This window comes from Sphaeramia orbicularis, chromosome 11 (genome assembly GCF_902148855.1).
Source record: "Sphaeramia orbicularis chromosome 11, fSphaOr1.1, whole genome shotgun sequence".
Lineage (NCBI taxonomy): Eukaryota > Metazoa > Chordata > Actinopteri > Kurtiformes > Apogonidae > Sphaeramia > Sphaeramia orbicularis.
Window position 1 is genome coordinate 51,901,102 of NC_043967.1, and position 27,964 is coordinate 51,929,065.

General features: G+C 38.8%; 3 protein-coding genes across 17 annotated transcripts in view; 1 reads left to right on the plus strand and 2 right to left on the minus strand.

The window, feature by feature from the left end:
• The window catches only part of LOC115428269 (regulating synaptic membrane exocytosis protein 2-like), a 52,420-nt gene extending 36,078 nt beyond the window's left edge, over positions 1-16,342 (minus strand). For 5 of the 15 annotated variants that reach the window (XM_030147156.1, XM_030147154.1, XM_030147165.1 and 2 more), the window contains exons 1-9: positions 16,209-16,339; positions 15,781-15,967; positions 5,659-5,688; positions 5,477-5,578; positions 4,977-5,187; positions 3,592-3,728; positions 1,552-1,732; positions 1,159-1,390; positions 610-879 (exon numbers count right to left, since the gene is read on the minus strand). In XM_030147156.1, coding sequence (XP_030003016.1) covers positions 610-879; positions 1,159-1,390; positions 1,552-1,732; positions 3,592-3,728; positions 4,977-5,187; positions 5,477-5,578; positions 5,659-5,688; positions 15,781-15,953 — 1,336 coding nt within the window. In that variant the 5' untranslated portion in view covers positions 15,954-15,967; positions 16,209-16,339. Of the gene's footprint in view, positions 1-609; positions 880-1,158; positions 1,391-1,551; positions 1,733-2,731; positions 2,856-3,591; positions 3,729-4,976; positions 5,188-5,476; positions 5,579-5,658; positions 5,689-15,780; positions 15,968-16,208 lie in introns of those variants that run through there. The other 10 variants (XM_030147168.1, XM_030147167.1, XM_030147163.1 and 7 more) reach the window with 6 other exon arrangements.
• Positions 16,343-19,676: 3,334 nt separating this feature from the next.
• On the plus strand, positions 19,677-22,793 carry LOC115428097 (gastrula zinc finger protein XlCGF57.1-like). The gene is made up of 2 exons (XM_030146930.1): positions 19,677-19,997; positions 20,206-22,793. Exons 1-2 carry the CDS (start codon positions 19,811-19,813, stop codon positions 21,390-21,392), a joined length of 1,374 nt encoding a protein of 457 aa, XP_030002790.1. The 5' UTR covers positions 19,677-19,810; the 3' UTR covers positions 21,393-22,793.
• Positions 22,794-22,894: 101 nt separating this feature from the next.
• Positions 22,895-27,837, minus strand: jtb (jumping translocation breakpoint). The gene is made up of 5 exons (XM_030146968.1): positions 27,635-27,837; positions 24,938-25,129; positions 24,733-24,859; positions 23,852-23,931; positions 22,895-23,378 (listed from the first exon to the last, which is right to left on the minus strand). The coding sequence occupies exons 2-5, from the start codon at positions 25,024-25,026 to the stop codon at positions 23,222-23,224; spliced, it is 453 nt and encodes a 150-aa protein (XP_030002828.1). The 5' UTR covers positions 25,027-25,129; positions 27,635-27,837; the 3' UTR covers positions 22,895-23,221.
• Positions 27,838-27,964: the final 127 nt, after the last annotated feature.

The following is a 27,964-nucleotide window of genomic DNA, read 5'->3' on the forward strand; positions in this document are numbered from 1 at the left end:
GAAATGTATTCAGAAAAATAAGTGCAATTTCAACAATATTATGTCTCAGCTTATTATTGACACAACTTACAGATCACAGTAGATCTACAAATGCACAAAACATTTAGTAACAGGCAGAATATTGTTAAAATTGTACTTTTTTTTCTTTAGAAATTTCAGGATGTTCATATTTGTTCATCTTATTCACATTTTATTGTGAGAAATCTAAATATATTTATAATGTAATTGTACCATTTTCACATTAAACCAAGGAGATAATTGGAGGTTGTCATTAGTTAAATGTTATTATGCTATTATTGAGATCACATCAGGCCCCTGAACTAAAACGAGTTCGAACCCTTGATGTTTCATGTCATTTTTTTGCACAAATTCATCTTGCAGGCTGGATTGGACCATTTGGGGGACCGGTTTTGGCCCGCAGGCCATATGTTTGACACCCCTGCTGTAGGAGGTTATAATATATGTAAAAAGAAGTTGATTATTCAGGTTTATAGTGAATTTAAGTCAGGACTGTGAAGAAAGAAACACAGACTAAATCTATCCACACCTGTCACTCACAGCGTATAGCAGCTGTTAGCATGTAGCAGCTGTTAGCATGTAGATACTCACGGTCCTGTTCGTCACAGCTCGTGCATTCAAACTCCTCCTCCGAGCTGCTGAAGCTTCCAATAACGTGCATTTTTCCCATCCGCCGGCCCCTCTGCCCTGCGCTCTCATTGGCTGGTTTCCTCTTGAGGGCGGAGCTTGGGTCCAGGTGTTGCTGCGGTACAGGACTACGACGAGGAGACGTGGGGCTGGCATGGTTGGGCGCCCAGTCCACAGAGTATGACCTCTGACCTCCAGGTGCGACTAGGCGAGGGGGGCGGGGCTGACGAAGAGCTACAAACACATACGAAGGTTGTGAAGGTACATTTTGTTATTTTCATCTTCTTAGATCTTTTACACTACATAGTTTTCATGTTATGTCTTTTATGTAGTCTTTGTGACATTTAGATCATTTTGTCTCATTTTGCCATTCTCATCCTGTTGCATTTCTATTACAAAAATAAAAATAACAAATAAATTCCTATAGTAACACATGTGTTTTGAAAATTAAGAGGTGCCAAGTACAGATATTTGTGTTAAATGCAGTAGTAGAAGAAAACGCAGTATTCTTACTGTGCCGAAGGGTCAGGTGATCGGGTTCAGGAATTGCCAGAGAGACGTCACTATGGCGACGCTGATGCCGGACGCGTCCGACCTGAGCCAACATCCTCATGGCCTCCTCACTTGGCTGCGGTTTCACTGGGTACCGGGCCAGGTTAGGGTCGCTACGGTAACGGGCCTGAAACTCCTCCTCCTGACGCCTCCGCAGCTCACGTTCGTACTGAACCTGGTCCAGAGGGTGTTCCTGGACCGGGACAACATACATGACAACATACATGTTTCATACCTGAGAGGGTGAAGCAGCATCACTGAGCAGAAGGTCAGTGTTGAGTTCTGTTCATTTCTAATGAATGTCACCTGAGAACAGAGGCTCCTCCCACTTCCTGTTCTACCTGTCATGCTCACCTGGGAATGCCAGCGACCTCGTCCGTCCCTGATTGGTCGCCTCCTGTCGCGTAGCTCCTCTTCCCCGTAACCATGGCAACCGTGGGGCGAACGGGAGCGTCGGTCCAGGCCGTGGTCAGAGGGCGATCTAGGCATCCTCCCTCCCCCACCATCGTAATACGACCCCGAGGGACTCCGCCTCCTGTCAATCACACACAACGACCAATCAGATATCTGCCTCACCCCTGGACATGTTCATGTGTCCTTTTGATCAATCATTAAAGCAGATAAAACAATCTAATCAATATCATTTATCAAAACAAGTGCATTTTGTCTGGTCAGATCTCCTTCATATCTAATCAGTATCCTCTGCTCAAAGAAAACAAAGAAGAAAGTTCAACAAGGTGAAAAATAAATTGTTCATTTTGATTTAATATTGTGATTAAATGAAAAATCACCAAAATGACCAAAAAATGAATAAAATAAAGAACAAAATTAACAAAAAGTTACCAAAATATTAACAGAAACAAAAAAAAACACTAAAATAAACAAAACAAATATATAAAATAATTCACAACAGCAATCACCAAAATGAAAACAAAATTTAAAAAAAAAAAAATCACAAATTGAAAAAAACATAAATACAATGTTCACCAAAGAGAGCAAAAATGAACAAAATGATCAATAAAATGTTAGTAAAAAGACCAAAACAAATTAGCAAAGACCTTAATACAATTATCAGAAAAATTAATAAAATGAACATAAATAAAGAATAAAGTGAGCAACAAAATGAATAAAAATTTAATAAAACAGTCAAAAAACAATATTATGAACAATGTGTCTCAAAATTATTTTAAATACATATTAATTAGGTGCTGTATAATGACCTGTTATGCATCAGAGATAAAGGTGATGTTTATATAATAGTTTTGTATTATTAGTTCTTAATATTACAGTTAATTAGTTTTTTATAGTTTTGTTCCTCAAATCCTCACAGATGTAGATTAGTTCTTCATCTGAATCACTGTATTTACTGATGTGTCGGTTGGTCACATTGTACCAGATCATCCTGTTCTGTCCTGTTCGTTCTGTTCTTGTTGACGTGTCATATTTGTCTTCTATCTTTATTTTCATGAGAATCAGCCTCATTTACTGTTCATTTAATCGTATTTCCATCATATTCTCTCAGATCGTCTGTTACCTGTTCAGTCTGTCTGTTTGATCAGTCCTCTTCTTCTGTCTGTATCTTCACGTCGTCCATATCTTTGTCTCTCAGCAGCTTTAATAACTGAAATCTGGATCATAACCGAGACCACACCCCTTTTCTATAACCCCGCCCCTTCATACCTCTGCCTGCCTTTCCTGTCCCCACAGGAAGTGACATCAGAGCGGTGTGGTCTGTATTTAGCAGCAGCGGTAAGAGGATCATTAATCTGGTAATGGGATTAAAGCAGCAGAGGAGGAGGAGGGGGAGCTGTCAATCAGTGGGCACCTGAACACTAATCAATACTCATCAATACTGATCAGTGGTGTGTCTGAGCCCTGAGTGCTGTCTGACAGGACACACAGAAACCTACAGACACAACTCAGGGCTTAAACCTCAGCTTTTGTTGGTTTGCGTCAGGTTGTATTAGTTATTTATTAGAAGAAAAATTATCTGTACACACAATAATCTGTAAACAGACTAATTTCTTTTTATTTTTAAGGAATTAAGGCCAAATAAAATTAAAAGTCTTTACTCTTGATATTACTTTGTTTAATGTGTAAAACTGAAAGAACTCTGGTGGCTTTAATCTAACTTTATTAAATCACTCTTTACCTGCTTTAATGAATATTTTCTTATTTACTGGTTCTAAACTGGGGAGTAAACTGGTCTTTTAAGAGGCTTTTCATACGAGAGTCTGCAGCATTTCACAGCACTGAAAACTCAAGAAATATGACCAACCGGGCACATTTTGATATGATGGAAGCGAAAATAAGTGATGCTGTTTTCTACCAAGCTATGACTTCAAACCAAGCTTCATACCTTGGTTCTACTAAATTTAATTAGGTTCTACTCACTGGTCGGCTCCATTGCTCAGCGGTCCCATGGCCCCCGGGGACCCCTGTGTCGTTGGATATGAAACCCCCAGTGGTGAGTTTGCAGACTGGGTGAGGATCTCCTGCTTCTTCCTGCACAAGTTACAAACCCACATCACCTGGAAAACAAACAGACATGAAACAACCTATTAACAGGTGTATGTCTTGCTGCAATTTTTTGTTCATTTAAAGCAATATTAAACCCTGAAAAATGAAATATGAGTCATCCTTACTGTTGCTTTAGTACAACTCCTGAAATTTAAATGAAAAAAAGTGTTATTGAATAACCACAAAATGAATAAAATTATTGGGGAAAAAAAGACAAAAAACTACAAAATATTAACAAAAATCAACCAAAACAATAAAAAGTTAAAAACCATAATAAACTAAATCATAAACAAAAAAAGTAACCAAAAATTTCCAAAACCAACAAAAAAAATCTATCAAATAATCAATAAATTCAACAAAAAATAAATGAATTAACAAAAGGGCAAAAATGAACAAAATTATCAACAAAATGTCCATAAAATGAACAAAATAAATTTAAAAATGGACAAAAATCAACAAAATACCAACAAAAATCAACCATAAAATAAACACTTTTTAAACAAAATTTTGTCACTTTATCTGGAAACACTAAACTCATGGGAAGGCAGGAATTTGTCGTAAAACTGCTGCCTCTATCTTTTAAGGTGTTTGTTGGTTTTATTCAAAAAGAACATATTAAAATATAAGTAGCAACACAGGATTCAGAAACTCTGGTGGGTTTCAGTTCCCTGTGGCATCATAGTTGCTGTCATAATTTTTGCCATATTCTCTGTAGTTTTATAATAGTTATAAACATAGTATTAGTCACAGTTATGGCAGTAGATTTTGTCATACATAGTTGTTGCTGTAGGTTTTTCCATATTTCTCACTGAAGTGTCAATTGTAGTTATTGACAGTTATCGCCATTTTAGAGACTTATACCGACACGCCCCATTGCTCTCACCTCATTGGCCCTCAGATGGACACACCCCTTCTTTCTCACCTTATTGGAAATCACATGGACACGCCCCTTTCTTCTCACCTAATTGGGTCTCTTAGTGGCATGCCCCCTCCATCCCTCACACCTTACTCACTCTTAGGGAGACACGCCCCCTTATGTTACTCTCCTCATTGGCTCTCAAAGGGACACACCCCCTCTGTCCCTGTTTCCTTATTGGCTCTCAGAGGGACACGCCCCCTCCCTTTCTCTTATTTCATTGGCTCCCTGATGGACACGCCCCTCTCTTCCTCTCACCTTACTGGCTCTCAGAGGGACACGCCCCCTCCCTTTCTCTTATTTCATTGGCTCCCTGATGGACACGCCCCTCTCCTCCTCTCACCTTACTGGCTCTCAGAGGGACACGCCCCCCACAGCGGGCACAGAAGCGGCTTTGACAGTAGCAGCAGGCGTGTCCACATCCATCAGCAAACTTCGTTTTACGACAGACGCCACAGGTTGGCGAATCAGCTCTGGCCATCTGAGCAGTCTGGGACTCCTCCCCCAACTTCTTCACCTGGTCCTTGTACATCTCAAACTGCTGATGTAACTTCCTGTGGAGACAAAAAGGACAAACGAACAAAAAGTGAGGTCATAATCCACCCAGCAGCACTTGCTGTACACAGGCTGAACTGGTCCCAGTCCAGTTTGGGTTCTGGTTTACTCACGTCGGCGTCTTGTCCTCACACACCGTTTTCAAAGTGTCTACTTGCACCATTTAGAGCTTTTGCATCTTGTTAAATTGCTTCTATCTGGTTCTAGTTCTAGTTCTGGTTCTAGGTCTAGGTCTGGCTCTAATTCTGGTTCTGGGTCTGGATCTGGATCTGGATCCGCTTTACTCACGCCAGCGTCTCGTCATCAGTTGGACTCCTGACCTGCAGGACTTCGGACACGTTGGCGGCCACGTTAGTGACCAACTGACTGAACCCCGAGAGTGGACTCCACCTGTCCAGGTGACACACACAGTCAGCTGACAGGAGGGGGCGTGGTCAGGACAGGTGCACTCTGGGAGATGTAGTACTTACGAGGCAGACGGAGGCTTTAGGTCCTGATCCCTGCAGCACCGTGACGAAGACGAGGACAATGAGGATGATGATGAACAAAATGAAAAGACATCAAATCATCAGAAACACAAAGTAAACAATAACAAAAATAAAAGTATGAAGTATAAAAGTATGAATATGAAGTTGTGGTTTTCTACTTGAAACTTTATGGCTTTTTAATGCAGCTTTTATTCTACTTGGCCTTATTTTATTTATGTTTAATAGGTGAGTATAATAAGTTAAAAAAAAGCAAATGTTTTTCTTAATTACTCAGATGTATAATATAGTGCTGTATGTCTTTATTTTTGTCTGATAAAGAATTACCTGTTTAAATAAAAGTTTGAATAAATAATAAAACACCTGAAGAATATAACTGTGAAAAAAAAACTCAACAGAAAAAACATGCACTATAACTTAAAAACCAAGGAAAAATGATAAACTTAAATCAAACATGGAGACAGACATTCAACACACTGACCACACCCACAACCAGTCTGGCCCTGCCCATAGGTTGTTGGACTCCGCCCCCCAAACAGCGACATCACAGACTTGGCTCAAGTCCATGAAAGCATAAAATACTGAATATGCAGCATGAACACGTGAAGACAGTAAAAATCAACACCATCACGTGTTTATGCCTTTAGATGAAGTCTGTTTCATGATGTTGAACATAAACAGAGTCTTCCTGATGAATCAACCAGTTTATTAAACAACTGTATTTCACAACAGATTCATTTCATTCGCATCAAAAAGAAGTCATATGATGTGATAAAACCAAATGTAGAGCATTAAAGTCGGCAATATTCCAATCTGTCAACAGCCGGGGAAAGTCATAACAGCTACTAAAACCACCAATGAATTAACAATACATCTCCAAAAACTCCATCACTGACTGAATAAAATACAAAACTCACTGTTTACACACATCTGTATTATCGTAGCATGAAGTTTTCTTCTTCAAACTAAAATTCATAGATGCTTTTTACATAGTTGCTCAAAACAACACTGTGTCTTTATGTTTTCTTATATCGTATGTTTTCTGTACGGTTTGTGTTGTCAATAGTTAAACTAAAGATCTGTTTGGAATTGAACAAACAAAGTCAGTCAAGGTCAAACAATGTCACAGTTTAGCCTGAAACGTGGCTAAACAAACAGCAACTTAGCAAAGATAAGAACATCCCACAACTAGAAAAGCACTCGGAGAGCGCAGACCTCCGCCAAGGCAGATCAGTGCCCCCCGATCACCACCAAAATTTAATCATTTGTTCCTTGTGCCAGTATCAACATTTCCTGAAATTTTCATCCAAATCCGTCTGTAACTTTTTGAGTTATCTTGCACACGAACAGACAGAAAGAAAGACAAACCAACGCCGGCAAAAACATAACCTCCTTGGCAGAGGTAATAACTTCATATCTTCATAAATCTCATAATCAAACTCACCTGTGTTGAAGAAACGCTGACATTTTAGCATCAAACTCTATTCTTTACATTTACAGCAGAGTCCAGTGGAGAAAACAACAGTGCTTCCCGCTTTTATCACTGACTAAAAGTTGTTTCTCATGTTGCTTTGTCTTTTTTTTTTCGTCTTCTATCAATACGTTAAAACTATACAGTATGAATAACCTGGTTTCTTCACCTTTCATTCAGGATCAAAAATCCACCTGAATTAAAAAAATAATGATTTGACATCTATTAATAAACCAATATGAACATGTTGATTATTATAATAATTTTAACCATATCTAATTATAATAATACATTTATTCACATTATTATATCTTTGACTCTATTAGATGGTGGAACTGTGTATCAAAGTCAAAATGAGGGAAAGACCATCAAACTAACCATGAATAATTCTACCTGTGAGGTTTTATTTCCCTCACAGTCGGTATTTCTCAGTCTGATATTATCCATCAGTTACCATCGGTGCCGACTTCTGCTGATACTGATAGTTTGTAAAACATCCTATCAGCACCAATTAATCAGTCATCAGTCGATCTGTCCTCCATACCACATCAGCCTGAACCACATGGACCTGACGAATCTCAACACACACTTCATCTACAACAACACAACAGAAATGTTTCCATCCAGCTGGTTTCAGAGGCAGTTTCATTTTGAGTCTAAAAACAAAAAAACAGCCTAGAAATGTCTCATGATGCGTTTCCTGTTGCAGTTGGTGTTGTGTCTGAGCTGTTATCTGTTGACTTTAGGATCTAGTGTTACTGATGTAGAAGAAGATTTAAAACCGTGAAGAGACTGACAATCTATTCACACACTGGAAATAAACAAAACCCACATGTTCAATCAGAAGCATTCATGGTCCTCACGTCATCATTATCTGTTGTGTTTATTTGACCTTTGTCCTCCAAAACCTAGTAGTTTCATCCTTGTGTCCAACTTAAAGGTGGGGTCTGAGATGTTCTTCTGGAGCATTTTTTATTATATTCCTTAAAATCCTCTTCACACCCCGATTACAACTAATTAATTAAATGCTCTAACACAAAAATTTAAAAAAATCAGTCACCTGTGGAACAGACAGGACTGAAAAAACACCATCCAATCATTTTGAGCGCCCACTCAAAATGATTGAACGGTGATGTGTCTGTCAGACTCAACTGCCATTCACCCCTCCCCCCTTCCCCCCTCTGCGTGTACCCCTCTTCGAGCATGAATCGTGCGTTCCCAGATGCTCGAAGCACTGGTACAGGAAGCAAAGCCAGAACCTGGCTATATTAGTTATATTAGGATGGAAAGTTCACCGGCAAAATGTTTTGTCACGAACATAAATCAGTAGGAAATGTAACATTAGTCACATAGGTCTGAACTGGGGCTGTTCTGTAAGAGCGGGGGGGTGTTAGAGGAAACTGAATGAGGTATGCACGGATACGCGAGCTGGAGGCTCAGCCGGGGCCGTAGTCGGGGTAAGAGCCCGAGGCATACGGGATCGGAGCAGGGGACGGAGCCTCAGCCGGTGTCGGACACGGTTCGGGCAGGCCGGACCAGACAGTAGATAGCGTCGGAGCCCAACCCGGGTACGGAGCAGAGCAGAGCCTCAGCCGGCGAACTGTTGGTGTGCAGCGCTTGTGAACCCTCAGGAACAAGCACTGCACGTGCCACTACTCTGGAGGCGTGGCTTCAGAGGGACGTCTGAAGAAAGGGGTTTGGACTTTTGAATTGAGTATTTTCAAAATGTAGATCTCAGACCCCACCTTTAAGGAGCTAAATCTGAAAACATTCCTTAAAACTTTCCTGATTGATTGAATTTTAGACACAATGTGGGCCTTTGTGTCAGGTCCATAAGTATTTGGACAGTACACATATTGTGTCATTTTTCCTCCATTCACCACCACAGCAGACCTGCAATGAAGATGTGACTCAAGTGTGAACTTTCAGCTTTAAAGGGGTCATATTTCTCTAAACCCACTTTTATTAGTCTTTGGTTCATTTATTTGTGTGTTTGGACCTTAATAGTTCATAAAGTTTGAATTTAAACCCTCAGCTATCTTTATATTCATTCCAAAAATCGAGTGGATTTCTACAACCTGTTTCAGTTCCTACTTAATTTGTTATGTTTTATAACTAGTTATGTCACGATATTTGCACATATAAGGTCAAGACTTCCAACAAACATTTCTCTGAGCACGACATAACTGTTTATCAGCAGCAGCAGTCGTAGTAAAAACTGAAAATATGTCCAAATTTTGAGCTGATTACCTAAAATGTTCAGTTGTTGGTTGTATTAATGAACACAAGTGGCTGAACGGGACAGAAAGCATGGTCAACAACCTGGAGGGGGCGGGGCCTGAAGTGGCTCATGTGCATTTTAAGGGCCAGCGCTCAAAACAACCTGTCTAGTGTCATTACTCAGAAATAGGTACTAAAATACTCAGTACAATACTCAGACCCAAGCAGAGCATTTACAGTTTATGTAGACCACAGGGAAATGTTTGAAAATGCATAATTCCACTTAAAAAAGCAATTAACAAGCATTATTATTATTATCACCTCCATCAGGAAGTAATGTGATCACTTTGTTTGTTTGTTTGTTAGCAAATTTACAGGAAAACTATTACCACCATCTTTACCAAATTGTACCCACAGATAGGCCTAGGCCCTGGGACCAACCCATTAAATTTTGGGCCAAGTAGGCCAAAGTTCAAGGTCACAGCAAGGTCACAAAATCTACAATTTTCCTATCTATCATCATTGAGCAATTTTTGAAAATTCATAAAAAAATTCAGAACGACTCCAATTAGCCTCCAATTTGAGACACCCATAGCTTATAACAATATCTTGAATCTGGCACAAAATTGTCCACATCCACTGTGGAATGTGGACTCTGTGGACATTTCAATTTAACATTGAAAATCAATCCCATTTACGACACATTTTTCATTATAACTCAACGAATATTGATTGGAATTCATTATAATTTGACATACACATGACTGGTACCAAGCTTCAACTTTTTCTGCTGTATGGAACAACCTGGAAACTGTTTAATTTAAAAAGAAATAGTCAATCCACACATGCACACCATTCAGGGTGCTTGGCGGAGGTTTGCGTTCTCTGAACACTTGTTTTATATTGTCTTTTACACGATCTTTATGCATTCACATTTTTTCTTACACTTTATTTTGTTGCTGTCTTGACCATTGAATTTCCCTTTTGTGGGATCAATAAAGTCTAATGTAATGTAATGAAATGTAATGTAATCTAATCTAAAGGGTTTGATTAAAATATTATATTAACCATTTAGGAGTGGGACAAATGCGCTGGTAATAAATATATGAAGAGTTTCCACCTGGAGATGCTTTCAAGGCTTTTATGAATATTTGGTGGTGGCCAGAGGGGCTGTTTGGTGTGAATTGGTAGCCACCCTTCCATCAGTCTGCCCCAGGGCATCTGTGGATACAGATGTAGTTTACCACCACCACCACCACAGTGTGAATGTGAGAGTGAATGAATAATGGATCAATAATGTAAAGCACTTTGGGTGCCTTGAAAAGCACTATAGAAATCTAATTCATTGTAATTATTATTATTGACTACAGCCTCCTTTAGGTCTGGCTGGTCGGTGGGTTTTTCTGCCCTCAGTTTAGTCTTCAGTAACTGAAAAGCTGCTCTATTGGGGTGAGATCAGGTGACTGACAGGGAGACTGAAGATCATCACAGTTCTTTACTTTCTAAAGCTCTTGGGTTGTGTTTGCAGTGTGTTTTTGGGTCATTATCCATATATAATCTAAAGTGTGGTCCTATCAGTTTTTCAGCATTTGTCTGAATCTGAGTAGAGAGGAAAGCCCTTTGTGCTTCAGAATTCATTCATTCATGCATTCATTTCCGAGCCTGACGTTTCCAATCAATCACACACAAAACCGATGAACATGGAGGTCTGCATTTGGACCATTCTGTTTCAAACTGCATGGTTTACAGAACTCACATCAGACTAAATTCACTGAAGAACAGGGTTTGGAGAGGTGGCACCATCATCATCACACCTGCATCCACACCTTAAAAACGCCTGAGCTTTTTACAAGCAGCATATTTAAAAGAGTTCTACAGATGTTATGAATAAGACACAGACGCCCTCTGAATGACGCTGAATGCATGCAACTCATATCCGATCTCAACCCCCGTCTGCAGTGTCTTTGGACTCATCACAGATCCTTATTTGGCTCAAAATACTCGTCCAGTACGTGTGCATAACAGTGACTGTAAGAAGGCATTTTGTTGAGTCATTTTTTTGTCAGGTCTTGACTCTCTTCTTCACATCCCATGACAACATCTAATAATTATATGATTGAAGCAAATTGCAAATATCATGTTAAACAATATCATAACCAGCTTTACTGTTCTTAGATTAAAAAAAAAAAAACACTTGTCAAAGTTACTGTGAGGGCAGATTTACTGATTATCTACCTACACTTTAGACAGATAGTGATGTTTGATGGAGATCTTGATGAAAATGGCTTAGTTTAGTACAAGATATGGCATCAGAGGTGTTGGAATTTTTGCTTCAAAGATGCCTCGTGCTGCAGACGTTGCAATCGAATTGAACCGTGTTGCCAAATAATCTTCACTTCTATATTTGTAATGCACTGCAGAATGATTTTGTTGTGTACTTACTGTATTTACGTACTGTACAGGATCACATAAACACTGGCAATGAATAGATACAGCTCTTTATAAAGCAGATAGCGCAATCTGATTTTTGAAGGTACTTTCTAAATAACAGGGATTTGGAATCGTGCCTCTATTAAGTGATGAAAAAACAGCATGAGCAGCAAAATTAAAAACTGAGAAAACATGGAGATGCATGAATTATTGATGGGTGACATATAACTGAATTGAATCATGAGGCTGGTGAAGATTCACACCTCTTTTTGACACAACAAGAAAATCCTCCTTTCTACACCAGGAAAGTAAAACTCATTATAAACAGCATCACAGTGCAACTACACACGACAGAACGTCACTGACTGCGACTCCTATAAGATAATAGTGTTTAGAATCAGGTCTTCCTCATGGTTTTGCTCAGACCTGGACGTGGTTGAAGGAAAAACCCTGAACGGACTGATCTCAATGTTTAGTTGAACTCTGACAGAACTGCGCCCTCTGGTGGAGGATGACAGACTTTCAGCTGCTGTCGCCATGGAGACGAGGCCTCAGACTGAATGAAAGCTGTTTCATTCACACCGATTCCTGGATCATTATAAGACAAACCTCGAATGAATCCAATCCTTCATTACATACACAAGGAACTGAACAGGTTTTATATTAAATGGCGCACCAGTCACACACAAACTGTAAGATGCACCGATGGAAACACTATTCGCAAATCTTTAAAATAACTATTTTCCAAAGAACATTTTTAATGTTATGTCATTGTATTTTTTGTTGTCGTTGAATACTCATTATATAAAAGTAACAAACGGTGTTAAAGTCTTTCCTTAGTCCCTCTTTCGATTAAAAACAACAGATAATTTCACCAAATATACTGAGAATTTTTGTGTATTTTTAAGACAGGGATCATTTATGATTTAATAAAAGCCTTTCACTTACTTCTATGGATTATTTCAGTGGAATTAATCAGTAACAAGTTGATAATTAGTTTCATTGGGTGTGTAATGGAGGCTGTGATTAAAACAGGGTTTGTTTGCCCTCAAGAAATGATTCAATATATGATGGAACCAGGAAACGGTTTCCATTGTACAAACTGTAGTGGACTAAAAACTGAACTTAATAATAAACACATGTGCAGCAGCTTTGGCTTTGCTTCCCTGTGTAGTTCAGGTGTTATAATGGTACAGAGTAAATTGTGGGTAATTGCTGGAGCTGTTCAAAAACACCCACTGTCCTTTGCACCAACATGGAACCAGTTTGTGAACCATTTGGAGCATTTTAACCAAAAATAAATGAAACTAGAACATGGGTTCAGCAGATGGAACCAAAAACTAAGCATCAACCACTGTTGTTGTGTGATTTTCTAAAGGTTGGAAAAGAAGAAAAACTAGTTGAAAACATAAAGTGTTGTAACTGCTAAATGAATCCAATAGTTGGTGAATATTTGGAGTGTTTTCACATCTGAAAGTCTTTTCACATTGTCTACATTTGGTTAGTTTTTCTTATATTTTGTAACTTTGGGCTCAGATTAAACCGTTTTCATGTCAAACCTGAGTCTTGTCATCATCATCTGCATGTCTAATATCTATATATTGTAATTCAGATCTAAGATATTTGTATGTATCCTGCATTTATTAGCGCAAACAGGTTGTTTTTTTTCCTACAGCAAAAGGCACCTTGAGGCAACACGGTGGTGGATAGCACTCATGCCTCACAGCAAGAAGGTCCTGGGTTCAATTCCAACACCTTTCTGGGATCTTTCTGTGTGGAGTTTGCGTGTTCTCCCTGTGTTTACGTGGGTTCTCTCCAGGTACTCCGGCTCCTCCCACCATCCAAAGACATGCACTGATATCGATTCGATGGTTAATCTAAACTGCCCATAGGCGTAAATGTGAGAGTGATTGGTTGTTTGTCTCTATATGTCAACCCTCCCATGACCTGGTGACATGTCCAGGGTGTACCCCGTCTTCACCCATAAGTAACTGGGATAGGCTCCAGTGACCCCTGTGACCCTAGTAAGGATAAAGCGGGTTCAGATAATGAATGAATGAATGAATGAATGAATGAATGAATGGTTAATCTAAATTGTCCGTAGGTGTAAGTGTAAGAGTGACTGGTTGTTCGTCTCTATATGTCAACCCTCTGATGAACTGGTGACATTTCCAGGGTGCACCCCGCCTTTGCTCATAGGTAGCTCGGATAGGCTCCAGCACCCCTTAGACCCTCTCAAGGATAAAGCAGTTCAGAAGACAAATGAATGAATAGGCACCTTTAATGGACTCAAATATAGAAGATGAATGTCTATGGTGTTAGAACTGTATCAATTAACTACTTATTTAAATTTGTTTATTGTTTTTATTCATTGCTTATTGTGCGGTAGCTGTATGAATGAAGTGCGTGAGCTTTTAACTTGTAGCACTCTATGTTTCATTGTAATTTTAATGATACGGTGACATTATTCTATCATTCTCTTCTTCTTTTGTTGTTTGGTGGTGATTTCCTTGTGTAACTTCCTGTCATTGGTCTTAAAGTCTGAACTATTTCAGGATGGAACTTAAATATGTCTCTGATTCAGGAGGTCTCCACGAGCTTCATCTGGTCCCAAGTTTCAGACTTTTCTATTGATCTGGACCAGATGTGCTGGTGGGAAACCTCCCATAATCATAGTGCAGATCAAACAGCCAGTCTTGAGACGGTCTCATTCCAGATCAAACCGATCAGTGGTTTGGTTTAATTACAGCGTGAAAACAGCATATGTATAGTTTGGACGTTCAGACCAGTTACAGGAAGTTACACAAGGTTAGCCTCACCAGTAAACAAAAAAAAAAAGAAAAATACACATGAAGGTGTTAAAATTGATCTAAATTAACAACATGTTGACATCAGACGCAGGACACATAAATGACAATGACAGAATGTAGGTTCAGTCTGATCCCAAACTACGTTGTGCAAGAGAAAGTAATGGAACCAGTTGTAGATGATAGAAAAACAAAAAACATAAGCCCTAGTTTGGACCTTCAGATGTGAAAACATTCCTGAGTTTAATGAAAAGATAGAAATAGTCACAGAAAGAGCAAACAGACCTGTTTCACTGCAACAGAAGAACAAACATAAGGATTATGAGACTGAAAATCAGCCCTAAAGTGGATCTGGAGGTTTAATGTTACTATATTGTGATCTGTTGTACATAGTCTCCGCCCTCTGTTAATGACACATCCTGGATTAGAACAGATTCACTCCAAACCTGCAGAAATGTGGTCTGGTTTACTAGAGGCACCAAGGGTCCAAGAGCCCTGTACAGAACCAGTTCAAGAATCAGAACAAAACTGATGACATGGACCTGTTTTTAATACACTCTCCTCCACCCTGTGTGGAGGTATATGATACATTCACATGGTGCTGGACACTGTCAGCGGTAAAATGACTGGACATTAGCCTTGAATGTTCGTCACATCAGTCTGAGTGGCATCTGGTTCATTTTCTGTGATGTGTGTGTGTTTTCTGTTTGTTAAAGTATTAACTGAAGAAGACGAACAAAAGGCAGAAGAATAAAAACACACCAGAGACTATGATGTGTCTGCTTTCACTGCACTTAACAGGAACATAAATGCAGTTTAAATGCACAGTCCACTTCCACATGAACATCTATCTCTTCTATCTTCTATCTGCATCACTGTCTCCTTGGTTGGATGAGGACACATCCTTTCAGATTAGTACAAGGTGTGAATTTGTTATTTAAAATGTACTGGTTTCATGTGATAATATGTTCCAGTATCTGAAGTGTAAAACATGTCCCACATCAGACTGCTCCACCCTCCATGTTCATGGGTTTACCTGGATGTCATTTATCAACAACAGTCCTTCTCCTCTGAGCTCCACATCAGCTCCACATCAGCCTGGATGTGACACAGTCTATCTATAATCAATACTCAATCACCTATAATCTATGATCAGTTGGAGTAGATATGTGTCCTTACTTGAGCATGCTCTGCTCCTTCTCCTCCTCCTTCTTCTGTCTCTCCATCACAGACAGGATGATGCTCCGCTCCTCCTCCGTCAGGTGGCTCAGGTCCGGCAGCTCGGGTCCGGGTCCTGGCCCGGGTCCCGGTCCGGCCCCGGCGGGCGGCGCTGGTCCTGCCGGTCCAGACATGCTGATGTGAGCCGCTGTAAGAGAAGGACAGAGTGTTCAGCGCCATGTGACAGGAGGCCCGGAGCTCCGTCCGGTTCAGCGGCTCTGCGGAGCTGCCGTGGCCGCAGGAAGAGCCTCCGGGAGCGGTCACAGCAGCGGCGGAGAGCCGGTGTGTGTCCGGTCCTCAAGCGGCCGCCGCAGCTCCACACATACATCCACCTGTTTATGTGTTCATCCATCATCCATCCATCAGCCCCTCCACCCCCCTCCTCTCGCCTGTTTATTCCGCAGTCATGTCTTCTCCTCTGGGTTCAGCGGCGGCTCCGCTCGGCGCTGCTCCCCGTCATGCTCCGCTCTTCCCCCGGGGCTGCGGCCCTGCTGCTCGGCTGCGGATGTGGCGGCGGCCGCTGCGGGCCCTCGGTTCCTCTGGGTTCGTGTCGGTTCTCGCTAATGGTCGTAGCGGCGGCGGCGGCACCGGAGACCGACAGCAGAAAATAAATAAATCCTCCATAAGGGAGGGGGCGGGGCGGCGTGTGCGTGACGGCGTTACGCAGCAAAGATCAGCTGGTGGCGTGTGCGGGGGGGGGGGGGCGCAACACCTAAACATAGACCGAGACAAAATTAGAAATATATACAAACTACAGAAATATACACTGTACTATTTATAACCACAACGAAAAAAGTCAAGAACAGGGGCCATTATTTATATTAAATAAAATAAATTTTAAAATCTGTTTGTTTGTTTGTTTGTTTGTTTGTTTGTTTTTTATTCAATCAATTTTTATTGTATTTTTATTTTGTTTGACTCTTGGTGAAATCAACTGGATAATTTTCATTTCATTTATTTATTTGTATCAGACATGTAAATAGTTACAGTCCATATAATAAACATTAAAAAAATAAAAAATAAAAAATAAAAAATAAAAAATAAAAAATAATAATAATAATAATAATAATAATAATAATAAGGGTTAGAAATATAAAAACAACATGCATGCACACACCCTATGTTCAATAACAAGTATAAAGATGCTGGTGTCAGTATTTAACAAGTGTAGAATCAGCATAAAAGTCAGAGTTAACAATTGTAAAAAATCACAGTATTTCTAGAGTGACTTAAACGCAGTATAAAATTCAAAGTGCTTTCTGCAACATCTCATAATAAGAGCGAACATTATTAAAACAGAACATACCACTAGCACTACAGCTACGATAAAAACCATGTATAATACGGAATGCATTGTTAGAAGCAACTCTGACTGAGTGAGCAGCACAACGTTTAAAATTAACCCATAAGTAACAGAGATAAATATTCGAGCAAAAAGATAATAATGTCATGAATGATGTACATGTATTGAGGTCTCTGCTGTAGGGTTTGGCTTCTTCCTGCTGATGTCCTAACTCAGACTCAGTGTATGTTTCAGTGTGTCTCTGATGTCTCTGTGTCTATTTTGTGTCTTTGTTGTCTCCATGGGCCTGTCCACTGTTTCCCCATCTGTGTCTGTGTGTGTCCACTCTGTGTCTGTGTGTCTTCTAATATCTTCATGTGTCTTTCTGTGCCCATGATGTGTGTTTCAATGTGTCTCCATGTGTTCCTGAGCTTGTCCACTGTGTATCTATCTGTCCACTGCATCTCCATGCATCTTTGTGTGTCCTGATGCCCTGTCGCCACGGCAATGGTTTCAGTGTGAAGTTTTAATGTTTTTCTTCCCTAATCAGTCATTTGTTTATCTTGGTTGTTTCAGAGTCTACAAACCTCAGAGGTATAAACACACCTCATGTTTAACACGTCTCTGACTCACATCAGCATCTGTCTCTACAGGTTTACACCTACAGATGGAGGTCAGAGATAAATAAAACATACACCACCATGTTCATGGTCTTCTCTGTTTTCATCGACTGTTCTCATGGGTCAGCAGTCACTTCACATTCATCATTGTTGATTCTAAATGCGAGTGTGAGTGAATGGTGACTTTGGTTCAAATGATAATCATGTTGATTCTCTTCTTGATTATCCTGTTCTCTTTTTTTTGTAATTTTTCTTCATTAGTTTGTTCTTATTTATCTATTTTGTTGACTCTTGCTCATTATATTGATTATTGAGTTAATTTTTCAGAATTTGTACAATTTTTTGTTAATTTTGTTAACTCTCTTGTTCATTTTTTTAATTTATTCAGTGTATTGTCAGAGATTATGATGATTATGTTTATCATGATATATGGTTTTGTTTTGTTTTGAAGGTTTACTTTACATTTCATTTATTTTGGTTTAATGTTGCAAAAATATAGGCCTATAAAATGAGAGCCATCTGATATTTTGTTCTACAAACATATTCTAATTGATTTATCTGACAATGCAAACAAAATAAACCTTCAAGAAAAAGGAAAGGTGTTTATTTAACAAATCCAATTATCACAATATAAAAGAAAATAATATAATGATCATTCTCGGTTCATCTTAAGACCCTCCCCAGACTATGTTTTGGTCTATATCCTCCTGAGACCCAGCATCGCATTTTTGTCCTCTGTAGTGGACAAGAGTTTCATAGCTTTATTTTAAAAAACAAAAAAAACAAAAACCTGTCCACTGCAAAAGAAATGTCATTAAATAAAATTTCAAAAATATACATGTATATCTATGGAAAAACTGTGGCATCATACAGTTTCCAATTAAGGCAATTTATAATGTAAAAAAAAACAAAACAAAAACAAACAAACTTGTACTTACTGGGTCTCAGGAGGCTATCTGATCCAGGTTTTACGATCAGGTGCTGAAGGTTCACTGTTGTAAATTTCAGCCTTATCTGTCTGACTAGTTTCTCCGCTTATGATTTAAACTGGAGGAGAACTTCGATCCCATCAGACCCTAAAGCATCCTGATCAGGATTTGAAAAAGCTCTGGGGATGAAAAATATAAAACAAAGAGATGAGAACACAGAGACATTTTGTGTTTTAACTGAGAATGTCAAAAAAAAAGTAAACCCTAAAGACTGGGACTACTATTCAGAGGTGACTCATCTATTTGTGACACGTTTTGTTTATTTTCTTGAGTATTTTTTATTATAAGCCTGTTGTTTATTCAACTTGCTTATTTTGTTCATTTTGTTTTTACTAGTTTGTCTTTTGTCTTGGTTGCCTTCGTCATTCTTTTCTTTCTTTGTTCATTTTGTCTATTTCTTATGCACTTTTATTCATTTCTATTAATGTCCTGTCACATAAATGAGTCAGAACACTTTTTCATGGTTTTATATTACTTTTATATTATGTAACACAAACTTTTGTTAAATAAAAATCATGACAGAAAATCTGGTCAAAAGAATAGAACTATTCTTTTCAGTAGCCTATAAAATATGTAAAAGACTGTTTTACTAATTGCTGTTTTATGTTCGAATTCTAATTAAACAAACTGTCCTGACTTTTTGCCATTACGAGATATAATTATCTTGACTTCTAAAATACAAGGAATTAAATGAAAACGGAACAAAATTGAAGGAAATTTGAAAATGAATCCTGTTGTACTGACCTGACTCCGCACGAGGACGCTATCAAAATATTTACGATGAAAAACCGGAAGTTGAATCCGGTCTGCTACCGGAAGTGCTAGCTTGTTTTGTCAAACTTTACACTGTTTACAATGAAAGTCCTCCGTTTTCTTCTGTAACGTATTTGGGTCGTTCCATCCCAGCGAGCAGAACCTGTATATCCAGATGAAACAGATTGGACTTTGTTTTGTTCAAATTCTGTGTCTGTTTTACTCCTGATTTATGTCTTATTAGCTCTGTGATGCTAAAGTTAGCTTAACTTGCTGCCTGTCAACAGACCTGCGTGGTGGAGACAAACTGTCTTTCTGACGGAGTTTGTGTGAAGATAAATTGAAAAATGTCCGAAAAACTGCAGGTGCTGAGATTGTTGATGGAGCAGAGACTAACTGCGGCTGCTGAAGAGATATTTGAGCTGTTGGAAAGAACCATAGTAGAGTACGAGGGGGAAATTTGTCGAATTAAAGAGGAAAATCAACAAATGTTGGACTCTGTTTGGAACCCCAAAGTCCTGATATACAAAACAGGTTTGGGCACATTAACTGGTCATTAGCTAAAGGTGAAGCATTTATTTCTATCACTGTTATGAAAGTAACTTTCATATAGAACAGTTCTACAAACTGCTGATGCCTGTGCAAAGTTCCGTGAGATTTCAAGCTCTTAAATGAGAGAATGTCATGGACTCACTCTTTGCTTTACACTGACATTGTGTGTTTATTGTTCTCTGTAATACAGATGTTCATCAGCCGCCTGTGATTAAAGGGGTGGTTCCCTCTGAGCAGCAGAACTTGAGACCTAATCTGGACCAGGAACAGGAGGACCCAGAGCCCCCTCACATTAAAGAGGAACAAGAGGAACTGTGGACCAATCAGGAGGCTGATATCCAGTTCCCATCCGTTCCTGTCCCTGTGAAGAGTGAAGATGATGAAGAGGAAGCTCAGTCCTCACAGCTTCATCACAGACAAACTGATGAGAATGGACAGGAACCAAGTCAAGAGGACTGTGAAGGTTCACAATCAACCAGCAGCTTCGATCCACAGGGACATCTACAAACACAGACTGATGAGCAGATCAAGGACACGGAGGACAGTAATGAAGAGTGGACAATGAGTCAGACACCTGAGTCACACGTAAACCAAAAGACAAAGCAGATGGAAACAGAGGCTGATGGAGTGGACTGTGGAGAATCAGAACCAGATAATAACCTCGTCCACACAGAGGACCTAAACAGAACAAACAGGCCGTTTGTTTGTTCAGTTTGTGGTGTAAGATTTACCACAAAGTTCAATTTAAGATCTCATATGAGAGTCCACACTGGAGAGAGACCTTTCAGCTGTTTGGTCTGTCACAAACAATTTAAATATAAAAATAACATCAGGTTTCATATGGTTATTCACACTGGAGAAAAACTGTTCTGTTGTTCAGTTTGTGGGGTGAGATTCACCACCAAGTCAAACCTCATCCGTCACACAGCCAGTCATACGGTGGAAAAACCCTTCAGCTGCTCAGTTTGTCAGAAAACCTTCAAACAGAAAGGCCATGTACAGAGACACATGAAGGTTCACAGTAAAGAGAACACGAAGGACACTGACATAAATAAACAGGACCTCGCTGTCAGTGATGATGGACGTAGAATGAGGAGACACCAGTGTCCTGCCTGTGGAAAAAGGTTTGACTGGAGGTCAAAGCTTGAGACCCACATGAGGATCCACACTGGAGAGAAGCCATTTAAGTGTTCGGGATGTGACTTAAGATTCACTCAGAAGTCAGGTTTACTGAGTCACATGGCCTGTCACATGACGGAGAAACAATTCACATGTTCAATTTGTCAGAAAAGCTTTAAACGTAAAGGATGTTTGGGGAAACATATAAAACGACATTTGAGAAAGAAAGAAGTTGAATGTCATGGTGACGCTCTGTAACATTTAGACCAGGAAGTAGTGAGATGTAAAAGAAACATGATGTGAAAGATCCAAGACAAAAAAGACAGTCATGTTGGTCACATCACTAGGGCTGGATGATCTCACTGTAGGTTGTGATCAATCTTCATTTATTACATGATCTTTATTTTACAGAGATTGTACAGATAGTGACATTAAAAAAATAAATAAAACTTTCTTATTCGGCTAATTTTCATTTTAAATGGCCTACTTTTCAGTGTGATCAGATAAATACAGACAGCGTTGCATTAACCTATGGATTTGTAACAACAATGATAATCCTCTACAACCGCTGTCATTTGTCTGAACTACATCGATTTTACTGGTGAATCAATGAGCTTATTTACATAACCTTAAAAATCTGATAACTGGGAGTAATCGGATAGTTGTAATAATCAGATCTGACGTGTTTACCTGCACTTAAGAATGTGATAATTAAAAACCCTGGTTTAGACGCTTCAGTCCATTATCAGACTTCTTTTAGAGTATGTTCATATATAGTGATGGCAGACTCAAATTTCCTGCTATTTTCTGCTCATGTTTGACTATGTCACTTCCATTTTCTGTGATTTTTGATTAGTTTGACACATACACAGATGTAAAAGAATGAAATAAATCAGATTAACCTATATACATGCAGGAAGACATCAGAGTATTGTAGAGAAATCTATGTATATTAATCTGATTTTTCATAATCAGATATCTGCCATTATCTGAAAAAACATATCTGATTATCCTGTTTACATGGTCACTTGAATAATCTCTTAACTCCAGAAATCAGGTAGTGATCAGAGTAGTGGCATGCATGTAAACAGGCTCGTTGTTGCAGCAGATGACGTTTTTCCATGTTCACTACAGAGCCTCTGAATGTCCAAATGAGTCATATTGGATCACCATGAAAAGATGACAAACTTTTATTTGAATTAATGTGTTAGGATTAGTGGTTTGATGTTATCAACAGTAGATGCTTTTGGTCACTCACAGGCATTTAGGTGTCACTTAGAAGCTTAAATGAAGTGAAAAGTACACAGATTGTCTTAAGTTTTTTTTTGCTGCTGATCCACCATCAGTTTTTAATAACCTGTGTCACACAGTTACTGTAAAACACATCTCTACCTCCCATTTTAGTCAAATACTCAATAATATGACATTATTGTTTGTTTTGAACTCATGATTTCACTGTCACTAACTTTGTCTAAAGTAGAACTTTGTGACATCTGTTTACTGACACCATGTGACTGCACGTTTAGACAAACATGGAGGAAGATATTAAAAATGCAACATTAATAACAGCTCTATATCATATCAGCTGTTGGTCTTGTTCAGAATCTGATGGAGTTTTGGGAGACAGGTGTGTCTACAGTTTTGTAAGTGAAGATTTGATTCAAAGTTTTAAATACAACAAACCGTAAAGTTGAACAATCGCGAGTAAGGATTCACAGGTTTGTTTAAGTTTAAAAAAAACAAAAAGCTTATAAAAACACTTAAGATTTTCATTTCTTTTATTTTGAAAACCAAAAAATAAACATTTTACAGACAAAATAAAAGTCTCATCCTGCTGCATTCAAAGGCCCTCTGACGATTGAAACTCGTACAGTTGTGTCTTTGTTGTCAGTCTCTCGTTGACCAGTCAGAGCCCGTTTAGTTTTTACAAGATAATGCATCATGTTGAGAGTGAATCTAAATACCACTGGCTCCTTGTTCAGTTCGTTCACTGTCGTCACAGTTTTCATTTAAATAAAGGTTTAAAAAAGGGTCCCAGTGATCCTGGTGAATCAGGATCACATGATAAAACACTGAAGGTTCTGGTCTCAGATGGACTCAATCTGGCGGCGGACCTTCTCTGAGGCGAGCCGGTCCAACCAGCGCTGCCGGATCACCACGAGGACTGCGAAGACTGCCGTCAGAGCCAACATGGCTGCCTCAAACTTCCAGAAGAGGTGTTCTTCCATCACAGCGGAGCGGCAGCTGAACCAATCAGAAAGAGACAGGTTAATACAACCAATCAGAGAGGGCGACAGGTTAATACAACCAATCAGAGAGAGCAACAGATTAATACAACCAATCAGAGAGGGCGAGAGGTTTATATTGCCAGTTGGAGAGAGAGACAGGTTTCTTTAACTATTGTCTCTTTCCAACCCTTAGAAAACAACAAACCAACATTCCAGCCTCTGAATCATTTTATCTTTAGTCTAAATGCTCCAAAATGTTCAGAATTAGGTTCATGAACTGAAACAAAATCAGTTCTATATTGGTGGAAAAGGACTAAACAATCTGTTTGTTGATGTTCAGAGAATCAATCACATTAAAGAGTTTAACATGTAACAATTAAACCGCAGAAGATTCTGAAATAAAACCATCTCTAAGAATTATGTCCAGACCAAACCCCAACTGTGTAAAACCCTGTGGACTCTTATGCTGTTAATGAACAGATGTCTGACCTTTTGACCTCCTCTTTGTTGGATTTGGTGCAGTTCACCCTCTCCACGTACCCGGTCTGACCACACACCAACCATGACTTCTGCAAAACACACATTAAACACACATTAACACTGGGGTTTGAAGATGAACTTCCAACTCAAGTTTCAAGTTTATGTTTATTCAGTCATCATCCATAATATAGAAAATAGAAACAATAAGGCTAATTTTCAGACAACCGACTATGAATTATGTAATTAACTCAAGTTAGAACCAATAACAACATGGCGAGTATCAGAAAAAATACAAATCGAAATTAATATCTGTTGGGTGTGTGTGTCCACATTAGTGTAAAGATAGAACAGAGTGCAGGTCATGTGAGAAGCTGATTATTTGAGTCATTATGATATGACATTAACTGAGGACGAGATGCTTACGTGATAATATTGTTACCAAATATATTAGAGCAGTCATTAATATTACTGCACACACAAAGAACAGATAAAGTTTAACATTCTTAAACACAGGACAAGTAAGAACGCATGTTTGTCATCTCCAAAAAAAAAATGAAGAGTTGGTCTTTATTTCACACTTATTAAAGCAAAACTCAGTGAAAATTATTTTTATATTGTGTGCTTTTAGTAAATCTGTTTCCAAACCCCAGTGAGTTGTGGGTGTCTTTTTAGGTGCCAAAAAAATTGGCTTGTAAAACTGTATTAAAATCTGCCTTGTCTGGTAAGATTATATCTCCTAAACACCATTTTTTTCCTCTAAAAATTAAAGGGGCTATATGGAATATTCAGCAAATGTTTTGGAATCAATCCATCCTGATCCTAATTAAACTATGGTTGTACATGCAACAGGAGGCGTGGCTCTAATCTCTGTGCTCTGATTAGCCGCTCACCGTTTGGAAGGCGTTACACTGCGCACACTCCGTCATCACCACAAACTCCTCTAGAATCCAGCAGGGGGCGACGACAGGCCGCACCGCTGACGGCTTTTCTTCACTAAGCAGGGCGGCTCCAAACACTCTGAAACACAGAGACCAATCAGACGCCTCTGTTCCGGTCACCTGGTCTACGTGGACTCACCAGAACCTGCAGACTCACCTGAGAGACACCAGACCCCAGAACAGAGCATGAAGGACCAGGACCCGGGGCCGGCAGCAGGCCACCGGGACCCGACAGGCGCTCTCCATGAGCCTCCTCCAGCTGGACACCTCCTGAGCCAGGACCGGGACTGGGTCGGAGCAGGTCTGGACTCTGGTTTTATTGATCAGTTTTAAGTCTTTGGACTCAAACCTTAAAGTTAAAAAATGAAGCAGATCAATGAGAGTTCTTCCCGGACCAACTGATACAGAATCCATCCTTGTTTTCAGTTGATGGTTCCCTGTAACATCCTACAGAACAACTCCAAATCCCTTTTACTTGAATATTTACAGTTTGTCTCTAAATGCCATCATTAATCTGAGTCTATGATGATTTTTACCTGGATTCAGTTTCAATTTGTTGTTACATGTCAAACAAAACTAAAGATCATTTACAGAACAACTAAATGGAAACAAATTGTGTATCTTATATCATAGTTCTAGCAAATCTACAGTTATTTGTTCCTGAATAAAAAACAAACCTATCAAATCTGACTTAAGAGCTGAAAAACCTTTACCAACATTACTCTCTAAAGTTTCATTTAAACTTGATTTCATTCATTCATTCATTCATTATCTGAACCCATTTTATCCTCACTAGGGTGATTTCAATAGATGTTAAATACAAAGTGTACAAAAAAGTAGATGCGGATAAATATGTAACTTAAGATCTATGTAATTTAATGTTATATCAACAAAATGGAAAAAGCATCATGAAGAACAAGTATTGATAATTTCTGGGCAATACCCAGCTACATCCAAGCTGTTTGGATGATAACAATAAAAAACACATACACATACACAAACAACAATGACACATATTGACATAAAACAATGACGGGGAATGCACTGATTGTGAAATTATGAGTCAACCGATAAGGTAAAAAAGGCTGATTAATCTCCTCAACTCTGCAAGGAAAGGAACTTAAACAACACAAGGAAAACAGAGGAAACTGATTGAATCAGGCACAAACAATAAAGCTTTAACATTTAACTTTTACACATTATGCAATATGTATTAATTACAGCTGCTTGGACATAATGTAACTCCTTCATATCATAAATACAATCACATTACGATTGTACAACACAATATACTTTAGGAATCAATTATTTTGACATTGCTCTGTATTGAACTATAAAATTGTGCTCATGTGGTTTTATGTTTTGCCAAAATGAACTAACCTCCAGAAGTTTCATGTATCATTGAATCTACTAAAAAATTTTTAGCAAATAAAAGGGGAACCTTTCCCTGGAGAACCATCAATGCATTCACTATTCCTGTTTTCACTGACTACCTAACAGAGACTTTCATGCATTTAACGAAGATCTGATCTCTGACTATCACACAACACATGCTGCTTTACTCTCTTATTGGTCTTACGTTACTGAACAAAACACAGGGGAAACTGCTGATCGATAATCCATATGAGGCTAAACCAACTGCTGGATTACCAGACTGGTTTTTTATTAGATCTGGATCAGTGTTTCTGGAAAAATCTTACTTCATTCCTTCTGTACATTTGTACGAGTTTGTTCCGATTTGGGTATACACATGTTTAACTGGTCTTTAACATGCTAAAACCTGTTCTTTCTGCTTAATGAACAGAAGGAGCTCAGAGCAGATTCACACGGAGGAGGTTAAAGCACATCTACAGGATGCACTAAATTAAATAGTGCTCTGGTCAATGACATGACTTTTACATTTCTTATTTTTTCTACCAATATAAGGCTAAGGTGTATGTCTATAGTGGACACCTTGAGTTATTTGGATGCAATTTATTTTACTGTCTACTCTTGCTTTATAATATTTTAGTAAACATGAGAGAGAGTGAGTGAGTGAGTGAGTGAGTGAGTGAGTGAGTGAGTGAGTGAGTGAAAAGGGGTACATTGATTTGTTTTTAAATTTAAAATGTATAATTTCCCTAACCAAACCTGTGCAACTTCACAATCCTAAAAGCACCCAAGCCTCTGAAAATCCAGAAAAAAAGTTAGAGAACATACTTGCTTCTAAATTCACCGATATTGAATACAGAACTAAGTAAGATGTGAAAGTTGCATTTGATTTGTCTGTATTTAATACTGGAATTATTTCTGCTACTGTGACCAGATCACTGATATTTGCTCAGATTGTAATCTCAAAGTGACTTTCTCCTCATTAAATATAGACTAATAGATATATAGATTCAACTCGTGAGCTAAATGATGAACTTGAGAAAAACAATACATCAGGTCTAAATTTATAGAACAAGGTAATCATACTGATGATCTGTAACAGCAATAAATCCTAAAATCAGATAAAGTGTCGACAGTCCAGTCCAGATTTAATCAGTTTGTTCAGTGCTATACAAATTAGGCCTATTCTTGTTTATAGTAGTTTATCTAACAATGTGTTTACAGATGATGATGATCAACTCTGAGCTGCTGAAAGTGAAAAGAGTAAAGCTACCAGCTGGTAGCTAACAGGGTAATGGAACTAATTAGAGGTAGTGGGAACTTCTTAGAGGACTAAATCACCTTTAGGTAGAAAATCAACGATAATAGTAACAATACTATTATCGATAAATACCCATACGGTGTCTGACGTCAGTAATAAAATCTGAAGGCTAATGCTAAGAGCATTGTGCTAACACTAGCTTAGTCTTCAGTTTGTACTCACCGTGAGGAGCTGGAACGACCGCCATTTTGGAAACACACGGCGGGGAAACATAAGGAATAAAAACACTTTTATGAAGAAAAACACTGACAGGTCTGTGTAGTAGAGCAGTCCACTTCGATCTGCCACCGACAATCTGCCGCAAAACAGCAACAAGCTAGCAACAAGTCAGCGTTAAATATGCCAAAACAAAAGACAACGCCGGAAAAGCCTTCAGAATAAAAGCACCAGAGAAAAAAACCCGTTAGACCGATCATCCAGATGCACTTATGAATAATAAACAAATGAGGGAATGAGATCTACAGAATACTCTTAAAAATAAATCTGAATCAA

Excerpts from the sequence above, each read along its gene's own strand:
- LOC115428097 (XM_030146930.1), top strand. The coding sequence starts at position 19,811 with ATGTCCGAAAAACTGCAGGTGCTGAGATTGTTGATGGAGCAGAGACTA. Across the intron at positions 19,998-20,205 it reads AGTCCTGATATACAAAACAG|ATGTTCATCAGCCGCCTGTG; the intron begins GTTTGGGCACAT and ends TCTGTAATACAG.
- jtb (XM_030146968.1), bottom strand. The coding sequence starts at position 25,026 with ATGGAGAGCGCCTGTCGGGTCCCGGTGGCCTGCTGCCGGCCCCGGGTC. Across the intron at positions 23,932-24,732 it reads AGTGTAACGCCTTCCAAACG|AAGTCATGGTTGGTGTGTGG; the intron begins GTGAGCGGCTAA and ends TGTGTTTTGCAG. Across the intron at positions 23,379-23,851 it reads AACAAAGAGGAGGTCAAAAG|CTGCCGCTCCGCTGTGATGG; the intron begins GTCAGACATCTG and ends TGATTGGTTCAG.